The following is an 18,828-nucleotide window of genomic DNA, read 5'->3' on the forward strand; positions in this document are numbered from 1 at the left end:
AGGAACCACGATAATGGTTAGGGGGCATGGACGGGGGGTCGGTTGCAGACAAATGAAGTACCTACTCAGATGGAATGTTATGGTGAGTACATAACTTCTTTATCTGAAGTAGTTACTTCATTTGCTCTGCAACCTGTGGGACAGAGTCCCCAGCTACCTAAAACCTTGGGAGGCCCTCAAGGAAGGATATCCCGAAGCACCGCGGAGCCAAAGGAAGCCCTACTCCTGAATATCATATCCAATTTATAATGAGAAATGAATGTATGGGAAGAGGACCAAGTAGCTGCTGAAATGAGAAGTTATGTACTTACCATAACGTTCCATGTTAGTTGTCTTCTTCTCGCCTTCTTTCTTGCTGGATGGGTTCGGAGCCGAACCTCGGCTCCGACTCGGCCTATTACTAAAGCTCGAGAGCTATTTTTACCAGCTCGAGGCTATCCTATGTCCCACAATGCTAGGCGTGATATACCCAGATCTCGTTTGATAGCTAACACTATGGACATACATGTCCCCACCATGACAGAGAATATATATATATATATATATATATATATATATATATATATATATATATATATATATATATCTAAGTATATAAAACTCTTATAAGAGTTACCAAGAAAAGGAAGAGAGGTAGCTAAGGAGATAACTCTCCTGATAACACATCTCAGAAGATACTCGATCTTGCCAGGCTAGGGGGATGGAGGGTGGGGCACGAAGAAGAGGCGAGAAGAAGACAACTAACATGGAATGTTATGGTAAGTACATAACTTCTCAATGTTAAGTTGTGAATCTCGCCTTCATTCTTGCTGGATGGGACAGCGTCCCTAGCACCTTAGTCCTGGGTGGCTCAATGGAACAAACTCTTGAGTACAGTGGAACCAAAATCAGCCCTACTTCTAGAGGTCATGTCCAGCTTTTAATGAGAAATGAAGGTATGAGGAGAGGCCCATGTGGCCGCTGCACAAATGGAATCCATTGGCAATCTTGCCTGAAAGGCTACTGAAGAAGCTAATGCTCTGGTTGAATGAGCTCTGGGCTTAATAGGGAGCTCTTTATGCCTCAATTGGTAAATCAACATGATAACAGAGGTCAACCACCTGGACAAGGTTACTTTGGAAACTGGCAGGCCTTGCTTCCCTTCCACGTAAGACAGGAAGAGCTGTTCTGATTTCTTCATCTGCTTGGTTCTATCCAGGTAGAAGCGCAATTGACGGTGAACGTCTAGACAATGTAACTTCCGTTCAGACCTATTGGTATAAAGTGGGAATAAGACAGGAAGATCGATGGTCTGATTCAGATTTTTTTCAGAGAGTACTTTGGGTAAAAAGGATGGATTAGTCCTAAGTGACACTCTATCTCTGTGAAAAACAAGGTAAGGAGGGCGAACACAAAGGGCTTGAAGTTCCGATACCCTTCTCGCTGAAGTGATGGCTACTAAAAACAGAGTTTTCCAAGAGAGCAACTTTAACGAACAGGAAGCTGCAGGCTGAAAGGGAGGGAGAATTAAAGACCACAGCACCAAATTTATGTCCCATGGTGGGGGAGGATCTTTTACCAGGGGCCTAAGTAAGAGGGTTCCTTTTAGAAAGGCTTTACAAAGTTTGTGTGACATAATGCTGGTCTCTGACAATCCAACATGAAAATTCGCAACAGCTGCCAGCTGAACTCTGATGGTGGCTCAAGTTTCGTAGTTGTGGGTACCACTGTTTACGTGGCCAGTCCAGAGCAATGAGGATCATCTGTGGTCTCTCTGATCTGGCTTTCAGTAATACCTGGGTCAGTAGAGGCAGAGGAGGGAAGGCGTAGACTGACAATGCTGTCCAACCGAATGATAGGGCATCCACTTTCCAGGCCAGGGGATGATAAGTCCTTGTGCAAAATGTTTGTAGCTGGCAGTTGTTGGTTGGATGCCATGTACCCCAATGCCTGCAGGAATTTCCTTTGCAGTAGTTGGGTAGAGTTGAAATCCTTGGCCCTGCTCTTTTGCATTGCCTTTGAATTGCCCTCATCTTATGAGAAGCTGAAATTGTTTTTGCTTTCTGTTGCCATTGTCTAGGCCTGAAAGTACCTTTTGTGCCTGGACCTCTGCCCCTAGGGCTGCCTGCCCCTTTGGGTCTGGTCTGAGCAGGAAAGGACCAGCATGCATCCTTTGCAGTGGGAGCATCCAGTACTTTGCTTTTGACATGTCTGGGTAGGCCTGCAGCCTTTTAGCCAAGCATGTCAGTATTACAGACCCTGTGACTGCTCTGCTCTACATCCTCAAAGAATCAAAACATGGGGCTACCTGTAGCGTCGGTTCTCCACACTCGGGATCGGAAGGGCAGATAGAGACTGAAGCAGGCACCATAGAGGGAGGAGCCGAAGGAGCCGACCGTGGAGCAGGCACAGGGGCCAGCACACTCCTCATGACCTCAAAGGCGCCCCTATCAGGCAGGGAAGGGGGTCCCCACTCCAAAGAGACAAGGACTCTTCCTGGCACCGAGAGGGACAGCTCCAAGGCCGATGTCGGGGCCGAACTCACCTGCGCCGAGGCTCCGAGAGGGAGAACGGGGTCAGACAAGGGTCTGATGCCACTCGCCCCCTCGGAACCGACGAGGGAGTCCCGGTGCCCGGATCCCTCCAAGGATGGAACCAAGGAAGAGATCAGAGCCGACGAGGGAGCCGAAAGGAGTGGTATTGGCTCTGACGTTCCGACGGTACCGACCCCTACGATCTCCGGCTCCGAACTCAAAGGAAGAGTCGGAGGAGGAATCGAAGAGGGAGTAGTGATAGCCACTGCCTGATGAGGAGGGCTATGCAACATTTGGGCCAGTGCCTCCGACTTAAGTAGTCTGCTAACCACCCTCTCGAGGTCATGGTCTGACAGCCTGGAAGACCGAGAGGAATGGGACCTGTGACTCTGCTCCAATAACAAGGGAGACTTCGGAGCCGAATGGACAGATTCCAGGGAAGGAGACCTGGAACGCTTTCTGCTCGAAGATGGCTCCGACAGCAGAGTCAGAGCCGACTGAGGCCTCGAATCATCGGTTCCGGCCAGAACCGATGCAGTGGTAGTAGTAGTAGTAGCGCCGCTCGGCGACGGCTCCGAACATGGAGCCGACGGTTTGCCAGGCTTGGAAGGTTTACCCAATGAAGGCTTAGCCGGGGAACCTTCAGGCTTCAACAAGCCTCTCAAAATAAGTTTGTTTCTGCGTTCCTGCAGGACTCTTGGATTGAACACATGGCAGACAGAACAAGAGTCCTGCAGGTGCAGAGGGCCCAAGCAATATAAACAAGAAGTGTGACCGTCTGTCAGAGACATCTTCTGACAGCATGAGTCACACTTCTTGAAGCCCGAGACCTTGGTGTCTTTCGACATCCTGAAACAAGGATGACAGGCAGAAAAACACAACTCTGGGTGGTCTAGTCACAATCAGCCAACACACACACACAAAAAAAGCTTGTAACAGACCAAGAAAAACAAAAAACCCAACACTTTTTAACACAATTTAACTAGGCACACACATACATCTACAGAAAAAATCCAAAGGGATTTACTACTACAGAACTGTATAGAAGAAGTTTAGCCAAAGGCCTAACTATTCAGTGAGGGGAAAAATGAAGAAAAAAAATTACCTAAGAGGGGATTCTAAACAGGGATCTATTGGGTAGTAACTAGGAATAACTAACGCTAAGATTATAACCCAAAAAGCTGACTAAATACAAGAAAAAGATTAATACAACCTGGAGCCAGCAAAAAGACGCAACCTCGTAGCTGAAGTGGCAAACGAGATCTGGGTATATCACACCTAGCATTATGGGACATAGGATAGCCTCGAGCCGGTAAAAATAGCTCTCGAGCTTTAGTAACAGGCCGAGTCGGAGCCGAGGTTCGGCTCCGAACCCATCCAGCAAGAATGAAGGCGAGATTGACAACTTAACATCATATGTTGTCCAGGGGAACCCTGGACCAGAAGGCTGGTAATGTGGCTATGGATCGGGTTGAGTGGGCATGGACTCCGATAGCAGCAGGTTTACCTGAGGCTACATACGCATGAATGATGCACTGTGGAATCCAATTTGCTGAGGTAACTTTGGTAATAGCTCTACGCAGAACAGATTTGGCAAAGGACACAAACAATTGATCAGCCTTGCGAGTATCCTTCGTCCTGTGCAAGTAAAAATGTAGTTGTCTATGTACATCCAACTTGTGTAATTTGTATTCCCCTTTGTTCTGAAAGTTGGGAAAGAACACTGGTAAATTAATCGACTGATTAATATTTGACTCCGAAGCCACCTTTGGTAAGAAGGAAGGGTTAGTCCTGAGAGACACTCTATCCCTATGAAAGATTACATAAGGGGGTTTCATGCAAAGGGCTTGAAGTTCAGAAACCCTCCTGGCTGAAGTAATAGCAACTAGAAAGGCTGTTTTCCATAATAAGAACTTTAATGGAACTGAGGCGGCAGGCTCAAAAGGTGGGCTTGTCAATGCTTGTAAAACCAAAGTTAGGTCCCATGGTGGGACCGCAGTCTTAACTGGTGGTTTCAATAGAAAAATACCTTTCAAGAAGGTTTTGCATATCTCCGCAGAAGCTAAAGATCCCAGCCCATCCCCTACATGAAAATGGGAAATGGCTGCCAATTGTACTTTAACTGTAGATGCACTGGCTCCTTGATGAAAAATGTGTGACAGAAAATCAAGAACTGCCGGAATAGGGACGGTAACGGGATCTAAGCCCTTGTCCTTAGCCCAGACAGAAAACGCTTCCATTTACTACTGTAAATTTTCCTGGTAGCAGGCTTGTGAGCCGCTACCAGAATGGCCTTTACTGGTGATGAGATGCTGGGAGTCCTTGCCATCAGTGGAACTGGATTAACCAAGCCGCAAGCTTGAGGTTTACCAGGTTCGGGGGTTGCAATCCCGCAGGATGTGAAATCAGATCCGGAATGGGATCTAAGACCCATGGAGGAACTACACTGTGAGACCGCAGAGAAGGGAACCAGATCTGGCGAGGCCAGAATGGGGCTATGAGGATATTTCTGCTCCCCAACCGTGCTTTCTGAATGAACTTCGTCATAAGAGGAAGGGGGGGATAAGCATAGAGGAGACCGGGTGGCCAAGCATGAACCAGAGGGTCTCTGGGGCTCTCCCCTGGTGGGGGAAGTATCGCGAAAAACTCGCTGCACTTTGTGTTTGATGGAGAAGCGAAAAGATTGCAGCAAGGTAGACCCCATTTGAGGAAGATCTGTTTCGCAACTGATGGTTTCAGAGACCACTCGTACGGTGTGAGGATCACGCGACTCAGTTTGTCCACCAGAATGTTGGACCGACCCGGAATGTGCGTTGCTACCAGAAAGCGGTTGGTGGATATCGCCCACTCCCAAACTCTCATAGCCTCCCGACAAAGGGGATAAGATCTTTTCCCTCCCTGTTTGTTTATGTACCAGACTACCGCCATGTTGTCTGTTTGAACTGCAATAGTCCCTAGAGGAAGAAGGTCATGGAGAGCTTGCAACACCAGAAGCACCGCCCTCATCTCTAGGACATTGATATGCAAAGCGGTCTCTAAGGGGGTCCACATGCCTTGGACGGTTCTGCCCAAAGAATGCCCCCCCCCATCCGAGGCGACAAGCATCGGTGGTCAACATGGCTTGGGGCGGAGGCATCAGGAAGGGTCTCCCTTCCCGCAGCTCCCGTGAGCGAAGCCACCAGAGGAGGGAGTCCTTGCAAGCCCTGCTCAGGGGAATAGGGGTGTTCAACAGATGTAGCAACAGAGACCATTGGACTTGAAGAGTCCATTGCAGAATCCTCATTCGTAGACGCATGTGTAGGCAAAGACTGATTGCCGCCGCCATAGAGCCTAGTGCTCTCAGGACTAACTCTGCCGATGGAGCTGGGTTCTGAAGGAGGGCTATAAAGTACAGTTTTGTACCTACCATAAATGTAGATGTTCGAGTGCTCATACAGCTGCAGTCATTACAGATGGGTTATCCTGCCGTCAGGCGGGTCCTCGGTCGGCCGAATTCCAAAGTCTAGGTCCGGCGTCGGTTGTCGTCACTTCTTCCCTGACGTCAGTGCGGCAGGGGTATAAAAGAGGCAGCCGACTCCATTTTCTTCAGTTTTTCTTGCCCCAGATGTCAAGTGCCCCCAGAAGGAAGGCAAAACATAATGTTATGCAAACATGCAATATAGATAAATCAAAAAACAGTAGTTGCAAGCAAATACACCATAAAAGAATACCCCAAATAGGTTGTATGATAAAGGTGTTTGTCAAAAGGCCTGTCCTAAGAGGGGATGGAGGGGGGGTAACCTGGACTGCAGCTGTATGAGCACTCGAATATCTACATTTATGGTAGGTACAAAACTGTACTATGTTCATCATGCATACAGCTGCAGTCATTACAGATGGGAAGAATCCCAAAGCTACGTAAGGATGGTAGGCACTAATTGGAACTTGGAGGAGCGAGGATGCCCTGCAAGACTGCTGTGGCAAAGGCCGCTCTAGATTTAGAGTATAGTGGAAGGTGGTAGTGCTTGGAGAAAGTGTGCACTGAACTCCAAGTAGCTGCTTCCAAAATGTCCTTGGTAGGAACCCCCCTGAGGAAAGCTGCAGAGGTAGCTGTGGCCCTGGTGGAGTGGGATCTGATGTATGCAGGCACAGATTTTCCATGAAATGAGTAACAAAAGCGTATGCAGTGGGCTATCCATTTTGAAATTGTCTGTTTGGAAATAGCCTTTCCTTGAGCACCTGTAGCATAGGACATAAAGAGTTGCTCAGATTTCCTGAATGGCTTTGTTCTGTCCAAATAATAACAAAGTTGTCTGTGAATGTCCAAGGAATGTAGTAGTCTTTCCCCTTTGTTCTGTGGATTTGGATACAAGGTAGGTAAGTGGATAATCTGATTCAAAGCTACACTGGATACTACACCTTTGGCATGAAGGTAGGGTTGGTACATAAGGAAACTCTGTCCTGATGGAAAATGATGAATGGTTGCACAGCCAAGAGGACCTGTAGCTCCGAAACCCTGCGTGCTGAGGTGACAGCCAGAAGGAAGGCTGTTTTCCATGACAAATATTGTAGCTCTGTTGAAGAAGCTGGCTCAAAGGAGGGAAGGGTCAGCTTTTCCAATACGAAGTTGAGGTGCCAAGCTGGAACTGGTGGTTTCGTTGAGGGTATTATATTTTTTGCCCCTCTGAGGAACTGCCTTAAGAGAGAATGTGAGAATAAAGGAGGGTCTGTGTTGTAATGTGCAGAAATGGCTGAAGCGTGGATATTGATGGAGGAGAAGGAAAGGCCACTGTTCAACATCTCAGCTAGGTACTGTAAAATTTGAGGTATATTTATTACCCAAGGATTCTGGCCCTTTTCTTGATTCCAGGAACAAAATCGTTTCCATTTGGCGGAGTAGGCTTTTCTAGTAGAAGGTCTTCTGGCCTCCAAGATGACATCCTGCACCTCCTTGGAGAGGAGAGTCTGTTGGGAAATTAAGGAATTCTTCATGCAGCTAGATTTAGGGTTTTGAGCTGGCTGTGAAGGGTTTTGTAGTTATGCTGGGACAACAGAAGAGGGACTAGAGGTAGGATCCATGGTGGGGAGTGTGTCAGGCTCTTTAGGAGCGGATACCAGTGTTGTCTTGGCCAGTCTGGAGCAATGAGAATCATTTGTGGCCTCTCTGCTCTGGCTTTTAATAGAACTTTGGTCAGTAGAGGAAGAGGCGGGAAGGCATAGACTGTCAATGTTGTCCAATTGAAAGAGAGTGCATCCACTTTCCAGGCCTGTGGATGATAAGTCCTTGAACAAAATTTTTTCAACTGGTAATTTCTGTGGGTAGCAAATAGATCTATGTCTGGCTGTCCCCATGCCTGAGTTATCTTTGTGAAAACTTGAGGATGCAACTTCCAATCGTGTGGATCTGTCATATTTCTGCTTAGGTTGTCTGCCAGTGTGTTTTCCTTCCCTGGCAGGAATTGTGCCTGTAGTTGAATTTGCAATTCCAGTGCTGTGTTCCATACGGTCATGGCTTGCCTGCACAGGGGGTATGAATGAGTTCCCCCCTGTTTGTTTATGTACCACATGACTGTGGTGTTGTCTGTCCTTATCAATAACTGGCCTGGATGCAGTAGGTCTTTGAAGGTCATAAGAGCATTGTGCACGGCTAGCATCTCCTTTTGGTTGATGTGTAGGTGCTTCTCTTTTTGGGACCATTTTCCCTGAATGCACTGATCTGCCATGTGTGCTCCCCAGGCGTAGTCTGAGGCGTCTGTTGTGATGATTTGAGTTGCTTGAGGTACACAGAAAGGGAGACCTGTGTTTCTTTGGCATGCTTGAGCCCACCACAAAAATTCCTTTTGAAGGCATGGAATGAGTGGTACAATTGTTTCCAAGCTGTGGCTGTGTTGAGACCATAAGTTTTTTAGGTACCATTGAAGTTTCCACGTATGCAGCTTTGCACATGGGATTAGTAGGATGCAAGAAGCCATGAATCCCAGAGCCTGCAGGACTTTCCTTGCAGTTAGCCTGGTGAAAGTTGCCATTTTGCTGAAGTATTGAGACAGTTGCCCTTGTTTGTCTGGTGTGAGGTAGGCCATCTGGGTGGTTGTATTTAAGCTGGCACCCAGGAAAATTATCTGTTGAGAAGGTATTAGTTTTGATTTCTTTTTGTTCACTGTGTATCCCAGGAAGTTTAACAGTTTTATTACAAATGCCAGATGATGCAATAGAATGTCCTTGCTGTCCGCTTGGATCAGGCAGTCGTCCAGATATGGGTAGATTTGTATTCCTTGTAGTCTGCAGAAGGCAATTACTGATGCCAGGCATTTCGTAAACACTCTGGGCGTACTAGATAAGCCAAAGGGCAATGCAGAGAATTGGTAATGGGTTGAACCTGCAAGAAATCTGAGGTATCTTCTGCAATCTTGTCTGATAGGGACATGCAGGTATGCCTCCTTGAGGTCCAATGTTACCAGCCAAGACTCCTTGCCCAGCATGGGAAGAAGCTGCTGTAATGTGAGCATCTTGAATTTTGGCACCTGTAGATATGTGTTTATGATGGATAGGTCTAAGATAGGTCGCCAATCTTTGTCTTTCCTTGGTACCAGGAATAGTCTGGAATAAAAACCTTGACCTTGTTCTTTTGCAGGTACCTCTTGAATCACTTTCATATCCATGAGAGCGGAAATTTGTCTTTGTGCCTCTGCCCTTTGATTTTGCGGCAGGTTTGGCATGCCTCTCATTTTTGGAAGGGTGTGAAAGTGGAACCTGTAGCCTCTGTCTATAATGTCCAGAATCCATTTGTCATTTGTAACAATATGCCAATTTTTTGAAAATAATGCCAGTTTTCCGCCCAAAGGTGATGCCATTAAAGCTTTGCTTGGCAGGTATAGGGGGAAGTCATTGTGTCTATTTTCTAAATGACTGTGATCTATCTTCTCCACCTCTTGGGGTTGGTGCTTGCCACTGTCTTGCTCTGTAAGATCCTTGAGGTTGTCCTCTACCCCTTGGGCGTCTGTATCTGCCCCTTTGAGGTCTGTCCATGGCTGGAAAGGACCAATTTTTTGAAGGCCAGTTTCTGCTGAAGCGTGGAGGTTGTACCTGCAGGAAATCTTTCACTGTTTGCATTGATTTCACTTTTTCCTCCATTTTCTTTAGTACCTCCTCAACTTTAACACCAAACAATACATCTTTTTGAAGTGGTGAATCTAATAACTTTGCTTTGACATGATCTGGTAAGGTTTGCTCTTTGAGCCAAGCATGTCTACGTATAACAGACCCCGTGACAGCAGCTCTACATGAGGCCTCTAAAGCATCAAAACCACACTGCAAGGTATGTTTACCCACTTGCTCTGCACCATGCAACAAATCCTGCAACTCTTTCATATCCGGTTGTTCTGTTTGTGTCATTTTGCTTTTCAACTGAGATAACAAAAACTGTTGGTACTTTAACATATGGAATTGACAGTTTAATGCCCTCATGGTTAAAGTGGCCGAGGTATACACCTTTTTCCCCCACCTTTCTAATGCTCTGGAATCTCTCTCTGAAGGTAAAGGGTTTTTAGCAGTAGAGGCCTTTATTCCCTTGGGACCCTGTGAAATAGTTTTTGGATCAGCAGTATGGCTTTTATAAAGGAACTGGTGAGAATCAGGAACCCGGTAATACCTGTCTGGTTTAACAGGGGCTGGAGGTAAAGAATCTGGATTAAGGCTGGCTTCTGTGTACACATCATCCAAAATATCTAAAACAGGAGGGATAGCCAGGGGCCTATGCTGGGGGAGCAGTAGAAATTCCCTGAGCCTTTTCTTGGAATCTGAGTAATCTTGGCCTTCCCAGTGAAAGTGTTCCCTCAATGTATGCAGGGTTTCCCCCAAGAGTAGTCCTCAGGGGAAACCGAGGGAATAGACTCCTCAGCATCAGAGTCTTGAAGGGACTAGGCGTAATCCTGGTCCTCAGAGTGTTCTGAGGTAATAGAAGCCTGGTCTGAGGAAGGGTAGTCTTCCTCTAGTCTGGGTCTTTTGTCAGAGGGGGGTTGAGAACCCCTGATGAGAGTAATCAAATCCTCAGCCATTTTAAACATCTGCTTTTTAGGCATGGGGCCTTGAGAGGAGGTCTGAGGACCCTGTTTTTTAGTTTTCATGGCTGCTTTAGATTTAGTGAAGGATTTAATAGAGAAGGTGGAAGGCCTGAAGACGCCTTCAGAAATGGCAGGCCTGACTAAATTATGAGGTTTCCCCGCCAAGAGTGGCGTCGGTATCTGCAGTAGGAATGGAGACCGAGGAGCTTGCGACCTCGGGTACTGAAGTCACCGGTAATGTAGTTTCATCGGTACTCAGGGGCTGCATAGGCGCCTCGCTGAGAACCGGAGAACCGGTAGTCGGCCTAAGCGTGGTCTCAGTACTCGGTGCGGACCTCGGATGTCGGTCCTTATCTTTGCATCTTTTGCTCAAAACTGGTGTCGGTGTATCCGACGACATGATATAATAAAATTTTTTGCCAAAATAATGAAGGGCGAACTCCGCCTGGCGCTTAATAGTGCGCTTGTTGAATCTAGCACAAAAACGGCAGGCCGAGACGTCGTGGTCTGGGCCTAAGCAAGGTATACAGAAAGAGTGGAAATCCTTATGCGGCATTTGCTTCCTGCAATTATTAACTTTGTCTGACATCGGTCTGAGGCAAGAAAAGTTTCCCCAATGGGGTACTTAGCTTTAAAGAAGACTTTGGCTGAAATACTTTCGTAAATCTCAGGAGCTGGCCGACCGGCACTTGCGAACTGCTTCTGCTTCGGGCACCGTGCGGCAAGAAAGACTGAAGAAAATGGAGTCGGCTGCCTCTTTTATACCCCTGCCGCACTGACGTCAGGGAAGAAGCGACGACAACCGACGCCGGACCTAGACTTTGGAATTCGGCCGACCGAGGACCCACCTGATGGCAGGATAACCCATCTGTAATGACTGCAGCTGTATGCACGATGAACATCCTGACATGACAAACTGTTCACCCTGTCTGAAGTTAGTAGGGCCCGAGAGAGGCGAGTGTCCAATTTGGCCCCTATAAATTCCAGAACCTGCACAGGATGAAGAAAGGACTTTTGAAGGTTTACCAAAATGCCCAAACTCTGGGCAAGAGTTAGAGCATAATCCCTGGCAACACACAGTTGATGCCTGTTGGAGGCGGTGAGGAGCCAGTTGTCCAGGTATGGAAAGACCTGAATGCCCTGGAGTCTCAGGTGGGCTGCAACCACTGACATGACCTTGGTGAACACCCTGGGGGCTGCGGTGAGGCCAAACGGAAGAACCCTGAATTGATAATGACTGGCTCCCAGCCGGAAGCGGAGAAACCTCCTGGATCGTCTGTCCATCAAAATGTGGTAGTACGCATCCTTGAGGTCTATGGAGCACATCCAGTCATTCTCCCGAAGGAGGGGGAGAACTGATTGAAGAGTGACCATCCAGAATTTTTCTTTGAGAATGAACAGGTTCAGGTAAGAAAGATCTAGAATCGGTCTTAAGTCCCCCGTCTTTTTTGGCACTAAAAAGAACCTGGAGTAATAGCCCAATCCGAACTGGTCTGGGGGGACGCGCTGGATGGCTCTTTTTTCTAGCAGCTTCGAAATCTCTGAAGCTGCCACCTCCCTTTGATCGGGTGGGACATCGGGGAGGTGCTTCATGGGGGGGACTTAGGAAGGGAATGGAATAACCTCTGGATATGATTCGGAGCACCCAATGATCCGTCGTGATGGACTCCCAATTTAGTAGGTGTTCTGACAAACGCCCCCCGACTGCCTCCAGAGAGGGACAGCCGGGTAAGCCCTCAGGGCTGTTGCGCGGGCCTGTCCGAGAACGGTCCTCTAGACCCGAAGTTACGGGGCCCCCCCCCTCTGCCTCTGGGCCGGCGTCCACCTTGTCCTCCTCTGCCTCTGAAGGATGAGGGGTCCGAAGCTGGGTGGGACTGCTGAGACTTACGGAACCACATCTTCTTTTGTCCCCTTTGATTCCTGGAAAAGGATCGCTAGGGATTAGAGAAGCGGACCCCGATGGCAGACAGCGTCTTCCCGTCCTTTTCGCTTTGGACCAACATCCCGCGGACGGTCTTGCCAAAGAGCGAAGAACCGTCAAAGGGCGCATTCACGAAGGACGCCTTAAAGGGTTCCGCAAAATCACAAAGGCCGAGCCAGGCGTGACGCCGCAAGACGACCCCTGCTCTGCTAGCTCTAGCGGCTCCCTCCGTAGCATGGGAGAGTAGCTGCATAGACGTGTTAGATATAGACTTTAGAGTGGCCATACGAGTCAAGAAAGTCCTCTTATCCTCGACCGTCATGGACTCTGGTGGAGCTGCAGCATATTCCTTTATTAGGTCTCGCTGGAGTCTGATGATGTGTGCCATGTAGTTCAGTGCCCTTACAGTGAAGGTGGCTGAAGCGAACATCCACTTCCCAATGTGGTCCAACGTTCGAGATTCCTTATCCGGAGGATGGACCGAGGAACTCTCCTGTGCGAGTTCCTTCTTTGTGGCAGCCGCCACCAACATGGCATCCACAGGTGAACCCTTAGACCAGGCCTGCCTATCAGGGGGAGGGTTAAGAATTTTATCTGGCCTTCTTGGAATTGGCTCCAAGGTGTCCGGCTCCTTCCATGCCCTGGTAGTAATTAAGTCTACCAGGGGGTCAGCCAGGGGGGACGACACCCAGGAGGTAGACGGGCCTGCCTCAAATGCCTCCAGAAACATGGACTCATCCGAGGAAGGTTTTTGGGCAGACCACCCCCCCTCTAATTCGCAACATTTCCATGATGTCTCCAAAGGAGACATCCTCAAGGGGGTGACCTTGCGGAATCTTCCCCTTCATCCAAATCCGTGTCTTCCGTGAGGTACTCCGGGGAGTCCAGGTGCCTCCTTTTACACTTCCGTTTGTGAGGGACCTCCTCGGTGGGACTATCCGAGGAGGGCTCACCTACGGGGTCCTGTTCCTCTAAGGGAACTAACTGGAGGGTCGAGGCAGGCTGTCCCAGTGGTCGGATGATGGAGGATAGACCCAAATGCATAGGGGGGGGCAGGAGGATCCGTCGCCTGGACCAGGGATCTGGAAGGTCTTGACAGAACCCTCTCCACTACCTCAAACGCCAAAGGCGAGCCGCTTTCCCCAGGTTCTGAAAGCAGCCTCCTCGGCTCCGAAGTAGGGATCGGTGTCGGAGCCGACGCGGTTGGATCCAAGAGGGAAGTGTGCTCCGACCTGAATGGTGCCGAAGACACACCCACCCCTACGGATCCGACGCTTAGCTCTCGGCACCGAGAGCTAGGATCCGACACGCTCGAGTGTAAAGTCGGCGTCGAAGTTACCAGAAATATTGGCGCCGACAACTCCCCGGTTCTGATAGGGCCCGGATCTGATGACTCCGAAACTCGAAAACGGGTTGGAGAAGGAACTATCGGGACAAAAAGAGGGGCTGCTCTCCCCCCCCGGGGGGGGGGGGAGGCAGGAGCACCCCAATCTGCATCTAAGTCTGCAAAAATCAACGCATCATCCGATCCATGTCCGCGTCGGTCAGGCTTCTTGTAGATCTAGAAGAGGTCGTCGAGGCGGGCGACGACCTCGAGGGAGACCGGTCCTCCTCCTCCGACTCCGGCGAGAAACAAGGCGAACAGAGCCAAGAGGGAGAGGATCCGGAAGCCCTCATAGAGGGACTAGCAACTTTAGATGGCGAGGCTGAAGGATGAGTCTCAGCCCGCCTCTTGTGGCTTCTATGTTTTTCCTTTTCTTTGTGCCTCTTCTCTCTGGCAGAGGCAGAAGAGTCCCCTGAACTCTACACAGAAGAGGGAGGTTGAGTCCCAGCAGAGTCGAGGAATCTAAAGGCACGGGGGCTGCAGTAGCAGCCTGTGCCTTAGAGGGAGAGGAAGAAGTGTCCTGCGGTAACAAACCCGCCAGGATCAACTTGTTCTTCCTATCCCTAATGGCCCGGAGGTTGAACGCTGCACATATCTGGCAGCTGGTGGACAAGTGGGCCACCCCCAGACACAAAACACACTGAGTGTGGCCATCAGCTGGGGAAAGCTCATGACCACACTCAGTGCATTTAGAAAAAACGGCTTTGGGCCCTTCAGCCATCACACTAAACACACTCACACACTAAGGGGAGGGAAACACAAAAATAAGCTAAATTTACCACAAAATATTTAAACTAAGGCTATCACTCGATGATTGGAGACTAAATGACTCACACACTACCTAAAAATCAACTTTTCTCTGACTTTTTGAAATACAAACTGGAAAGTTTTCACCCACGCCTTAGGAGCTTTTCACTAGAAGCTTCTTTCAGCCGCGGCAAATGAGATCTGAGGAAAGGGAGCATGTAGCAGGGGGTTATGGGTAAAGGGAAGGAGCCAGGAGCTTGGATCTTTTAGCTAGTAAAGCGGCCGGCTCGGATCTGAGGTCGGATCCGATACCCACAGGTTGCAGAGCAAATTAAGTAACTACTTCAGATCAATAGTGTTATGCAAAGTGTTGTTCTAAGGTAAGGTGCAAGGTTATGGTAAGGGCTGAAACATTGTGCAAGGGAGCAAAGACTCCTCTCCACCTTACTAATAAATGCTAAACCTAACTCAAACCCTGTATCTGCCTCTAACCATAACTCTGCATCTTATCTTAGAAAACCCATTCTGTACCATTATCACAAATCAGACAAATTTAGGGATTTTTCTTTTAAGATTATTTATTTATCTTTTGTTGACCAGGCTAGTACCACTAGGCTAGTAGCATCTTTTCAAAGGAGACCCAAGGTAATATTTATACTACTATGGGAAATTTGGCCAGGGACTTCTCCTACTCTTTTTGATAGGTGCAGTGGGATCTTTTACATTCACTTAACACCAACTCAAGCAGACTGGGCCTCAGTTTAACATTTCATCTGAAAGACAGTGCACTCAGGAGTTCAGCATCCCCCCTTATGCTGCACTGTAGTGCCAGCAATTTATCTACCTGGTGTGGTAATAGAACCTGCAGCCTTCTCCACCAGAGGTGAGTGTGCTAACTATTGCATCACAGAAAATGAGTTAATAAAAGGAAAGTTTTTTCTTTTAGTGATCTTTTTGTATTTTGATGGATTTGAGTATTGGTAACTATGCTTTGATATGTAAGCATCAACAAATTTTCTGTCTATGTTTTGGCATGTCAGTGAGTTGCCATACATCTATTTATCTGTCCATCTATCCATCTGTGTGTGTGTGTGTGTGTGTGTGTGTGTGTGTGCGTGTGCGCCTGTGTATCTACATGTGTACACACACACACACACACACACACACACACACACACACACACACACACATACACACATACACACATACACACACACACACATAAAATATTCGAGCTTCAGTTGTGCATTTCTATTGTCACTGAGATATCTGTAACTTACTAATTCATGGCATAACCTTTCTGAAATTCCCACCTCACCCCTTCTGTTTCATGCACATTCTGACGTCTTGAGACAGCTTTAGCTAAATTTGTAGTCTGCATAGTCATAACTGAAAGATTACTCCAGAAAGAAAAGTATCATAAAAAGGAAGTCACTTACTTAAAAGCAATAATGTTGGGATGCTTCAGTTTTCTCAAATGCTTGATATCAGTTTCCTTTTGCTCTCTCACTTTCTTGATCGCAACCTCTTCTCCACGGAATTTTCCCAGGAACACTGCTCCTTGGGCTCCACTACCCAGCCACTGCAGCTCTGAGATCTCCTCAAATGGAACTTCCCATGTATCTGGTAATGCAAACACAAATGTGTAAATGGAATACCACACTATGTGACTGCAGTCTATCACAGTGCAGAAAAAATCAACCATGCCTTTTCCAGACTGCCAGAGTTGTGTATAAATATAGCATAAAGAAAAAGAAGTTATGTACTCACCATAAGGTTCCATCTGAGTAGTTGTACTTTGTACTTTGTCTTCAACTTGTGGGTTTCGGATCCGAATCGGATACGACACGGCCAAATTTTCCAGCTACTGACCCCAGCTCCCAGCTCTTCGCCTTACCCATAATGCCACCTCTCTCCTTCCTCCCTTCAGATCGAGTTAGCTGCTAATTATGTAACACATACCTGACCCAACAAGACCCCATCCTTACTGGCAGCCTGAAAAGCCTAAATTCCCAGACTGACCATGAACAATTCTGGAGTGTTCATACTCGTAAATGGTCAGTACCAAAAAGACAAGGTCAGGGGAAGGAGGGGGAAGGTTGAAGACAAATGAAATACAACTGCTCAGATGGAATGTTATGGTGAGTACATAACTTCTTTATCTGAAGTAGTTGACTTCATTTGATCTTCAACTTGTGGGACAGAGTCCCCAGCTACCAAAAACCTGGGTGGCCCTCATGGAAGGGTATTCCAGTGAACAGCGGAGCCAAAGGATACCCTGTTCCTTGACACAATATCCAACTTGTTTTGCGAAATGAAGGTATGAGATGAGGACCACGTAGCTGCAGAACAAATATAATCCAGTGACACTCTAGACCAAAAAGCCGCTGAAGTAGCCATAGACCTGGTAGAATGCACTTTTACCTGACCCAGAGGGAAAATCCTCTAGAAGAGTACACTCGAATAATGCACTGGGAAATCCAATGAGCAACTGTCACTTTACAAATTGGTTTTCCTAAGAATGGTCTTGAGTAAGAAACAAACAATTGATCCAATTTACAAAATACTTTAGGCCTGTGCAAGTAAAATCTCAATTGCCTATGAACATCCAATAATTGCAATTTATATACCTCATTAATTTGAAAATTTTGGAAAAACACTGGTAGATTAATAGTTTGGTTAATATTTGCCTCTGACGCTACTTTGGTAAGGAAGGAAGGGCTGGCACGCAAGGAAACTCTATCTTTATGAAATATCATATACAGAGCTTTGATGGATAGAGCCTGAAGTTCCAACACTCTCTTGGCAGAAGTAACGGCCACCAAAAAAGCAGTCTTCCAACATACATACTGTAAATCTACCGAAGCTGCCAATTCAAAAGGTGGGGAAACTAATGCCTGGAGCACAAAGGTAATGTAACAAGGGGAAGTGGGATCCTTAACTGGTGATCAAAGTAGGAAGGTACCTTTAAGGAAGGACTTGCAAAGTTTTGAAGAGCCTAAAGAAGACATGTTTTCCCTCACATGAAAAACAGAAATGGCAGCCAATTTAACTTTCACTGTGGAGAAACTGGCCCCTTGACGAAAAATTCCCGACAGAAACTCTAGTACTGCAGACATTGGAGCTGTGAAAGGATCCAAGGCATGCTGCGAGGCCCATATAGAGAAATGTTTCCATATGCTACGATACACCTTTCTGGTGGAAGACTTGTTAGCCACCACCAAAATATCCTTAACCGGAGAAGATAAACCAGGAGTCCTAACAATCATGGGAACTGAAGCAGCCAAGCAGTGAGCTTCACTGTCCAGGTCTGGATAAGGAATCCCTGAGGGAAGAGAGATAAGATCCAGAACTGGATTCAATGTCCATGGTGAAACTAGTAGATGAAACCATACGGAAGGGAACCAGTCTTGGCGAGGCCAGAACGGGGCGATGAGGATCACAGTGCTCCCCAGCCTGCGAGCTTTCTGAAGAGACCCCCTGAGGGGGGGTTCAGAGCAAAGAATGCGCTGGAAGGAGATGTGAAGAGATCACAGCAAGGATGACCCCACTTTTAAAAGATCTGTTCCACTACTGAAGGATTCACAGACCACTTGTAAGGCATCAGCATAGATCTGCTGAACCTGTCACCTAGAATGTTGGACCGTTACAGAATGTGCGTTGCCACCAGAAAATGGCCGGTGGAGATCGCCCATTCCCACATTTTCATGGCTTCGCGACAGAGAGGATAAGATCTGGTTTCCCCTTGTTTGTTGATATACCACACCACTGACATATTGTCTGTCTGAATTGTGATTGTTCCTAGAGGAAGATGAGCATGAAGGGCCTGCAACGCAAGAAGAACTGCCCTCATCTCCAGGACGTTGATAGGCAAATTGGTCTCGGAAGGGGACCACGTGCCTTTGACTGTCCTTCCTGAGCAACGACCCCCCCCACCCTAGTTGGGAGGCGTCCATGGTCACCGTGGCTTTGGGAAAGGCCGGAAGAAAAGGACGCCCCTTCAGGAGGTCCAGGGACTGAATTCACCACTGAAGAGAGTCCCTGCACACTCGGGAGATTTGAATGGGAGACCTAACAGGGACCACTGAACTGCGAGGGTCCAATGGAGAATTGGCATATGAAGGTGTGCTAAAGGTAACAGGTTGATCGTGCCATCCACAGACACCAGTGCTCTTAGAACTGCTTCTGCCGTCAGAACTTGGACCTGAAGAATATACAGGATGT

At 47.7% G+C, this 18,828-nt stretch overlaps 1 protein-coding gene across 1 annotated transcript in view; it reads right to left on the reverse strand.

The window, feature by feature from the left end:
- MAP3K13 (mitogen-activated protein kinase kinase kinase 13) overlaps positions 1-18,828 on the reverse strand; it is a 1,545,737-nt gene that overhangs the window by 797,541 nt on the left and 729,368 nt on the right. Inside the window, exon 4 of the mRNA XM_044075937.1 lies at positions 16,044-16,227. Within this exon, the coding sequence (XP_043931872.1) occupies positions 16,044-16,227 (184 nt within the window). The remainder of the gene's footprint in view (positions 1-16,043; positions 16,228-18,828) is intronic.

The sequence above is a fragment of the Protopterus annectens genome, chromosome 6.part1 (assembly GCF_019279795.1).
Source record: "Protopterus annectens isolate FY-2018-M chromosome 6.part1, PAN1.0, whole genome shotgun sequence".
In the NCBI taxonomy this organism is placed as follows: domain Eukaryota; kingdom Metazoa; phylum Chordata; order Ceratodontiformes; family Protopteridae; genus Protopterus; species Protopterus annectens.